At 30.1% G+C, this 9,965-nt stretch overlaps 1 protein-coding gene across 1 annotated transcript; it reads right to left on the reverse strand.

Moving 5' to 3' along the window:
- Nucleotides 1–6,543: 6,543 nt before the first annotated feature.
- On the reverse strand, nucleotides 6,544–9,759 carry LOC121203130 (uncharacterized). The gene is made up of 8 exons (XM_041084649.1): nucleotides 9,446–9,759; nucleotides 9,254–9,361; nucleotides 9,005–9,158; nucleotides 8,507–8,686; nucleotides 8,123–8,257; nucleotides 7,405–7,487; nucleotides 7,194–7,293; nucleotides 6,544–7,088 (listed from the first exon to the last, which is right to left on the reverse strand). Exons 1-8 carry the CDS (start codon nucleotides 9,697–9,699, stop codon nucleotides 7,011–7,013), a joined length of 1,092 nt encoding a protein of 363 aa, XP_040940583.1. The 5' UTR covers nucleotides 9,700–9,759; the 3' UTR covers nucleotides 6,544–7,010.
- Nucleotides 9,760–9,965: the final 206 nt, after the last annotated feature.

The following is a 9,965-nucleotide window of genomic DNA, read 5'->3' on the forward strand; positions in this document are numbered from 1 at the left end:
ACTTGGTGATGTTTCTTAACCTAAAGAATGGCATGTACTTAGGTTGTTTTGATGTTATTTTATGTATAAAAGATATTAGTAAAGCATGTTGATAGTTGGCTCATAATGTAAAGTGTATGATATAATATAGTTCATTTTGATCTAATTTCAATGGTTCTTAAAAATAAAATACATATGATAGATTGTTGTACTAGTGGTTTTAGTGTGTATTAGATATGTTTAATCATGTTTTGGACTGGGTGAAAGATTGTATTTTTAAATTGCTTGTTATTTAAGGTTTGCAGGGTTGGTAAATTTGAACTATAAGGTTCATTTTGAATCTACACGGGCGTGTGATCAGACCGTATGAGACACACGGCTTGCACACGGGCATGTTGATAGACCGTGTGACCCCTGCATCCTTAAATGTAAAGTCAAGATAATACACGGGCAAAAGACACGGTCGTGTGTCTTGGTCGTGTGAAGAACACGGGTTTTAAGCATAGTCGTGTGTCAAAATTGTGTGAAAATGGCTTAAAAATGGTGAAATATCAGTTTACCACACGGTCTAGCCACATGGGCATGTGCTCAGACCGTGTGCCCTTTTGATGCTTAAGAAATTGCAAGTGAGAATTGCCCATGGGCTGGCCATACGGCCATGGGAGCCACATGGGCGTATGCCCCTAACTTCAAGAAAAATTTTCAAAGTTACCGGTTTAGTTCCGAATCATTTTTAAAGCATGTAATGGGCCCTTGTAGGCTCATATTAGGAACATTATGGTGAAATTTCAAAAGTTTTGATTTGGAAAGTAAATTTATGACTCGGTTCTGTATAAATGCTAGTGTATAAGTCTGTTAATACCTCGTAACCCTATTCCGTTGATGGATACGGGCTAGGGGTGTTACTTTAGTCCCTCAATTTCTCATTTTCATAATTTAGTCTAAAATACTCAAATTCATCAAAAATCTCAATACAAAACATAGTAATCTAACACATATCTTCCATTTACTATCATCAAACTTCATAAAACTCACATTATCAACAATGGCTCAACTCAAAATCATTAACAATTTCCAAAATTCATGCATGGGCATGATAGTATACAGAGCAACGATCACAAAAACGTAGAAATTATCAAAAACTGAACGAAAACGGACCTTTAATCAATCTTGGAAATAGTCAAACCCTAAAACACCATAGAAGCTTTCTTTTCTTTCTTTAATTTCGGCAATAGATAGATGATAATGGCCAATTTGATGTTTTGTTTTAATTTAATTAACATAATATGATAAATACCAATTTTGCCCTTGATTAATAACATTAAAATTCCACCAACTAATGCCCACTAATGTCATTTAATTATAACCAAGGTCAAATAACCACATAAGGACCTCACAATTAATAAGCCATATCAAATAGGTATTATAACATATAACAGGCAACTTTTACATTTTATGCAATTAGGTCCTTTAAGCACACGAATGATAAAATTTTCATACGAAACTTTTACACATACTAATTCACATATTATAAGCACGGAAAATAATATTAAAATATTCTTTTTGACTCGGATTTGTGGTCCAGAGACTACTATTCCGACTAGGGTATAAACCGGGCTGTTACAAAACGCACCACTCATCTAAATCCACCCTTAGTACGAATGTTGACATAAGTTGCAAAGATGTCAAAGTCTTAGTACGAATGCCAATATCTTAGTTGGATGCGAATGTGCAAAGGTAAGTAAAGTATTGGTTGGTTTGAAACCAACTATTTTTTTAAAGATTATTATTTTGCTCTCTCATATAATATTTTTTGTCCCAATTTAGTAGTAAAGTAGTAATTTTCTCTATTTTTGGTCCATTTTGTAACGGACATTAAAAAAACTGTTAGACAACTCTAGTCAATAAAAAAGTACCACGTGATATATTTTGACAAAAAAATTTGTCACATAAAAATTAGGTTCATTTAAAATAAAAACATTAAATTTAAATTAAAAATAAAAATATTAAATATATAAATATTAAAAAATGCTTTCAACTTTGACCGATCAATGGCCAACGTTGACCATCTACATATTCTAAATTTAAATATTAGAACATGTCACATGTGCTTTTTTTAGTATTATATATATTATTGATTTAAAATGTAAAATAATTATATATAATATATAATTTTTTTAAAAAAGTTTATAAATATTTTTTATAAAACTCTAAAATATATAATTATAAATTTTAAAATGTCAAAATAATATATAAAAAGTGATAGCTATTATAAAATTTTAAAAAGATATTTAAATTTCAAGTAATTGAAAAATAAAATTAAATCTAAACACCTTAGAATTTTATAATTATAAATTTTATAACTTTATAAAAAATTATTTTTAAAACTTTTTACAATTATTTTTATAATTTTTACAATTGTTTACATTTTTGTAATAATATTATTAATTCAACTAATTTATTTTCAATTATCATATTTTTGTAAATTTTATTTTTATAATTTATATTTTTTTCTAGGTTTTTTATATTTTTTTCTGAATTTTCTATATATTTATTTTCTTTTTTATATTTATTAATATGTATATACATTTAATAAAAGAAAATATTTATTTTTTTTACATAAAGACGGTAAATGGCGCTTTGTGGTTGGCTATAATAATTTTTTTTAATATATGTAAAAATAAACTAAAAATATAGCAAAAGCATACTTTAAGTAACAAATTAGGACAAAAAAATTTAGATATTAAAATGAAAAAACAGGTATACTTTAATAACCAAATCGTAAATTAAACCTATATATAAATAGTTATTTTCAATTTATTATTTTTGTATAAAAAAATTTGGATCCAAAAAAGAATTTGACAGGCACTCCACACAATTTTTCTAAGGGGTCGAGGTTTAGTTTCAAAAATATTTTCAAGTTCAGACTCATTTTTAAGTCTGCTTGACTTGTTTAAAAAGCTTATTTCATTATTCAAAAAATAATAAATTATTAGAAATTATATTTTTAATTGATATAATTATATATTTTATAATTAAATTTAAATTTTAAAAATAATTTTTATTATTTAAATTAAATTCATGTAGGGTTGACTTAAAGTGCGAAAATTCTTATCCAAGCCACTAGGGCCAAACGAGCTACTCAACCAATCTTTAGACAGATCTAATTGCGATAAAGAAATACTATTCTCAATATATAATATAATGTATTTTTCTCGAACGAAGTAATTCTTCTTAAACTATTGAATGGAGCAATTGCACATTTAAAATTGAATAAGACCAAAAATCACTTAGAAGAGAGAAAAGAAGAAGGATTGTATTGTATATATTTTGTACTTGATTCTAAAGCACATATAAACACCACGAAAATGTGATTAAGTGTCGTTTCAGAAAGATCAAACACTAAGTTTCGTTTCAAAAAGGAAATCACCATGAAAAGGTGATTAAGTGTTGTTTAAAAAATGTCATAGCCTCAAAAAGATTATAACATGACATTACGTTCGATTCAGTGGAATGAAATAGGGCTGTAATGGAATAGAGTTGTAATTAGTAATTCAATTGTTTGATTGAGTGGAATGGAATAGAACTGTAATAATATTCTTCAGTTTGGTTAAATGGAATAGAAGTTGTAATAGCATATAAAAAAGCTAAAATGGTAAGAACACCCTAAACAAAATTTTGTTAAGTAAGTTATTATTATTATTAAATTTTAATAGGATTATTATTAAATATAATTTAATAAAAATAAAAATTATATTATATTATATTATATTTTTATTTTTATAAAAATATTATCTATACTAATTTACTTTTGGGGTACTAAAACATTTCTTTTCATTCTCAGATTCATAATAATTTCTCCTCTTATTCCATCCATTTTTCTTCAATCTTACCCATGCGCAAAAACCTAGAAAATAAAAAACCCAAAATCAACCTTCATCCGTTGACTTGCCTTCACCTTTGTCCGTTGCTGGTCATGAATTGATAATGATTCTTTTCTTCTCTTGCTTAGTCTCACCCATTCACTCCTCTTTCTATCTCACCCATGTGCAAAAGCCCAGAAAATAAAAAATCCAAAGCCATGCTTCATCTGTTGCCTTCATCACTATCCATTGCTGGCCATGAATACAGAAAACCAACATTCATCCTCTCCCAGTCTCCCTCTTCTCTTCATTTGGAATATGAAATCTCACCTAAGACCTAAGGAGATAGAGAATCCTCCATTTTTCTCTATTTTTATGTGTTTTTAAGTTGACTCATCTGTTGGGGAGTTTTGATTGAGTTTTTTTCTTTAAATTCTGGGTTTTAGATTATTTATTTTTTCATGGGTAATATGGTAAAAAAAAATTCCCTCATTTCGAGCATTTGCAGAATAACCATTCAAACATGTGTGTACTGAATAGTTATTACAGGAATGTGTTGTTTAGTCCCGTGTCAGGTAATTCTGCGGAATCACATTCAATCAACCAAACGTTTGAAATGCTGTTGAAAACTGAATATACCTGAAATGGTTTAACTATGCAGGCAAACCAAACATAACGTAAGGCATCATTTCAGAAAAGTTATAACTTTTTGGTGGTTGAGTGTATTATATTGAAATTACCATTCATTTGCAAATTCTTAGTACTGTATTGAAATCATCACTAGAGCTGATCATGGGTTGGGCGGTCCGGCCCGGCCCGAAGGCTCGCCCGAAAAATGAGAGAGTTTAGATAAAATATAGGTCCGGAAAATAGGCTTGGGCAAAAAAATGAGGCCCGTTTAGAAAATGGGCCAAGCTTCAGGTAAGAGTTTTTTGGCTCAGGCCCGGCCTGGCCCGAATTATATATTAATATATTTTTTATTTTATTTTTAATCATTTTAAATTTTTAATATAATCATTTTTTATTATATTGTTAATTTGTGTATTGTTTTAATATCATTTTTATTTGTTTTAATATTTGTTTTTATGTTTTTAAATATATTTGATTTATTATATTTTTAAAATTTTTTATTTACTGAAATAAGCAAAAAAAAAATTAATATGAGTCGAGCCGGGCTCAGCCTTAGCAATTTTATTTCGAGCCGGGCTTGGACAAAATTTTAAGCCCATATTTTGGGCCAGGCTTAAAATTTTGTCTGGACCCAGCCCGGCCCAGCCCATGATCACCTCTAATCATCATCATAGTGAGTCACTTAAATCTTAACATTTTAGTGGCTAAGTACACTATATCGGAATCACCGTTAATTTGTAAAATCTTAATTTACACTATATTAAAATTACTATTCATTTGTAAAATCTAAATACTGTATTAAAATCACTATGGTAACTATGTTAATTGCAAAATTTTAGTATTGTAATGAAATCACCCTTCATTTACAAAATTTTAATATTATATTAATTGTAAAATCTTAGTATTGTATTGGAATCACTATTTCACCAAAATCTTAGTTTGCATTGTATTGCAAAATCTTAATACTGTATTAAAATTACCATCGCAATTGTATTGGCTACAAAATTTTAACATTGTATTAAAATCCCCATTCATTTGTAATTACAAAATCTAGGTACGATATTGAAATTACTATGATAATTTTATTGGAATCAACATTCATTTGCAAAATCGTAATACCGAAAATTTTAATATACAATACTATATTAGTTGCAAAATCTTATTACAATATTAAAATCACCATTTCATTCCATTTCACCACCATGGTGAGTTACTTCTTTGCAAAAGGTCAGTCATATATCGATTTATTTCCGAACTAATAAAAATATTATTATTTCACTCTTTCATAATATATTTCATATATTAATAATATATAAATAACTATAAAATATAAATCCCCTCATGAATTTCTTCAAATATAAAACTCTAAATACTCATTTTATACTTATTTATAAGATAAATGCAAGTTACGAGAGTGTTTTGTGAGATTAATATCATTTTTTTAATTTCTTAAAATGTAATTAAGTATGTATTTTTTTTATTTTACTAATTTATTTGTAAGTTAAGAAAAATCTATTGAGGACAAATTACATAACAATTTTTTTAAGAAAATAAGATAATGGGATGTTCGTCAAAACTTTTTAAACTAAAAAATATAAAATAAAAAAAAGTAATAGGAAAAATAATTTTTCACCAAAAATTATTTTTTTAACTAATCACAATTCATGAAAAAAATTGTTCATGTCAACTATATTAATTATTTATTTTAGCATCGCGTTGCAATTGGAAAAAAATTCTATTCGAAAAAGTAGTCCAGTAAGAAAGTGTTTTAGAAATGCTATTTAATATTACTGTAAAAAAATTTTGTAAGTATATATAATGTATAAAAAGCATATCATGTTAAAAGATGGTATTATTAGGTTATTCTTATTTGTAATGTTTTACAAAGTAAATAAATAATATTAAAAAAATACATAAATATGAAAATTAGCTCTGGAAATTTATATAAAACTAATTTTTAAATTTTATTCAAAAAAAATATTATTACATCCTACAAATACTTTTATTTTAATGATTTTACAATTTGTGAATATATTACAAGTGAATAATGTTTTATATTTAAAATAAAATCTAAAATATAATTTTATACATACTATGCAAATATGTGATTACTTGATGAATATAAAAGTAATCATACACTCAGAAGTGATTTTTGCAACCACAAGCACTTTAAATCCGCTTTTGTTTGTGGTTCAAAAAGCACTTTTAAAGAGACAAAAACAATACTAAAGAAGCCCTATATCATATGGTTTACCTATTGAATTTTTTTGGTCCGTGACCATTCGGTATTCGGTAACCACTTCAAGCTCGACTAAATCCAAAGTCGAGCTGAATTAGACCCTTAAATGAGAGATAAATCTCTCACAGCACTGTTTTCTGTTTTCTCCATCTATAAGACGCAAACCCGAAACCTAACTTAAGAGGTATCGAATTCTTTATCACTCGACCCAATAGGCACTGATTTACCTAGTGAATTTTATTACATTGTGTAATTGTCAAGTTAGAGCCTGAGTGAAATACTTAATACCTTCAAACGTTTCAGGATCGCCACTGGTTATACTCATCCATTCTTATTATAAAAGAGCTGGAACTCGGACAGCCGCCACCACCGTATGCCTTCAAGTTCACAAAGGGAAACAAATCATTTTCAAGGTTTATCACAAAATATTTCATTCTACAATAAAATATGAACTTATGAATGCATTAATTTATGATGCCAACCTTTGCAACTTCAGATGTATCGGTTGCAGTATCCGTGCTTCTTAGGCACATCTTAAGATTTTTCCTTCTGATGTTATAGCATATAACAGCTCCTATGGGCCTAACATCAGAAATGCATACATTGTAAGACAAATAGCCAATTACAATGATCACATCTTGCTTGGAAAAGAGAATGATACCACATTTAAAGATCTCATACAAATGTGTTTACCTTAGACCGGCTTTGGCACTTTTTAGACTTAGTTGCTTGCCAATTTCATCGCTTAAATCAGAGTTTCCATCGGCTCTGACTCCCTAAAACCAGAATAAAAGACAACTTAATTGAAGAACATTACGAAAATGAAAAGAGAAAATGGGAAGGTACGAAGAGTAAGGCCAAAGGAGATCAAATGGATAAAACAAACTCCATGCGATTTGTAAGATTGTATCCATAACTCAGAAAGCAATCAATGGGATCCTAAATCTAAAAGGTAAACCACTCGTGACAAAGATTTGGGGAAGAGAGATTTAAGTCAAATGGATAAAATGGACTCTATACTATTTGTGTGATCGTATCCATAATTCAGAAAGTGATGAATGGATCCTAAATCTAAAAGATAAACCACTCAAGACAAAGGTTTAGTGAAGAGAGGCACCACCATAAGCCAAATAGAAAAAAGAAAAACGAACTCCATGCAATTTGTATGATCATATCTGTAACTCAAAGAGTGATCATTGGGATCCTAAATCTAAAAGGTAAACTACTCCTGACAAAATATTGGGGGAAGAGAGACAACATATAAGTCAAATGGATAAAACGACTCCATGTGATTCATATGATCATATCCGAAATTCAGAAAGTAATGAATGGGATACTAATCTCAAAAGTAAACCACTCATGACAAAGAAAGGATATCTATTTCGGGGATGATTTATCTGAAACACATTACCAGGCACTCCCCATACAATCCTCTGCCCAAGCGAACTTTAAATGTCTTATCCAGAAACTTGTTTGCAGCTATTTGGTGAGAGGAAATATCCAGATTTCCCTTGGCAATCAAGTCACTAGAACTGATCCCAAGTAACTGCGACAGAAACAAAGGCCTTCAGCATTAAAAAGAAAAACCATGAAGAGGATGCAACATGTTAGTCTATGTTTTAGCAACTAAGAAGTTATTAGCTACAGGGTAAACAATTAGGGAAATTTAAGAAAATTTTAACACCATTTCTTCATCTAGAAAAGCATAGTGAGATAACTTCAAGGTTTGAATTCATCTCATGAACCATAGCCCGAGAAATATCAAAGGAAAAGGATCAATTTCTGAACAATGAACCTGCTCATACATGTATGGATTAGTGATGCAATTAAACTTGGAGCGCCATTCACTGAGTCCAATTGTAAAAGTTTTAATTTCTGGTAAGCTCCATCTACGAAGATCTGCATCTTCAATATACTTCAGAACTTTCTCCAGGCGAACTTGGTCTTCCGAGTTCAACAAATTTGCAGCCCCCACCTAATTCAAATTAGGAAAACAAAGAAAAATCATTTGATCTCTAGGTTATACATATACACACACATAAATGCACAAAATCAAATCATTCTAGCAAAGCAAAGCAAACAAAGGTCAAAATATGCCTCCAGTCCAAGCCTTGAGATTTAGTCTCTATATTTAAAAAATTATATCCTCTTACTACTTTGGTTTAGAAATCCTAGCCCAATCATTGACACCGTTAGTATTTTCCATCAATACACCTAGGTAATCATACCAACTTCAAAAGCAAACCATGATGAACAATACAAGACTTAACAATACACACACACACACACTTACATCAGGAAACATCATACTGGCAAGCTTATTAGAAAAATACTCATATACAGCAGCAGAGCTACTCTTCTCAAGATTAACATTGAATGTAACTCTCGGATCTCCACAACAGTTAATTTTTGTAAGTGCCGATTTCCGATGATCAAATGCTATCACTCTACAAAATTTCAAATAATCGTAGTGTCATCCAGTTTCTAAAACAAAACGATTACGAAAGTAAAAAAAAAAAAAAAAAATCGGAATTCCACTTACTCGCACATTGCTTGCTGTGAAAGCTTTGATGCAAATCCCTTGGGACCGATGAAGTCGAGGAGATAACACGTGTCTAGTCCCTCTCCTTCAACACAAAAATCTTCGACCCTGTGAAAATGAAAGAAACGATAAGTAAACTGAAATTTGAAAAATTTAAACCTTGGAGTTTGAAAATTTTTTAGGTTAAAGAACCTGAGCGGTTCAACGGAGGAGAAAGGCAACATGAGGCAAGGGAGATTAAGGCGGGAGTGGTAGAGGTGAGCGAAGAGAGCGGAGATCGCGCCGGAAAATGAGGGGTAATTGTATAGCGCCACGGTTCGGACTTTCTCTTGGGCTGCTGTGGCTATGGCTTCTAGCGCGGCGTTTGATCGGAAGGTCCGAGGCCGCCATGGACACGGAGTTCGCAGTGAAATCGGCCTACATTTTCCGCCAATCCAGCGAGCCATGTTTGGTAAGGGAACTGAACTTCACAGATTTTCGTGGGCTCTAAATTTTAATATGTTTTAATCCTAGCCCCCAATTCTCATTTTGGAGTAAAAATATTATTGGTCAAATTTTTATTGTGTCCCTGTAATATAGTCAACTTAAGGATTTAGCCCTTATATTTTAATATGGCATGATTCACTCTTTCTACTATTATTAATATTATGTTTTACTACCGATCAGTAATACCATTAAATAATTTCATTAGTTGGCTGACGAAAAAAGAAAA

This window comes from Gossypium hirsutum, chromosome A13 (assembly GCF_007990345.1).
Source record: "Gossypium hirsutum isolate 1008001.06 chromosome A13, Gossypium_hirsutum_v2.1, whole genome shotgun sequence".
In the NCBI taxonomy this organism is placed as follows: Eukaryota; Viridiplantae; Streptophyta; class Magnoliopsida; order Malvales; family Malvaceae; genus Gossypium; species Gossypium hirsutum.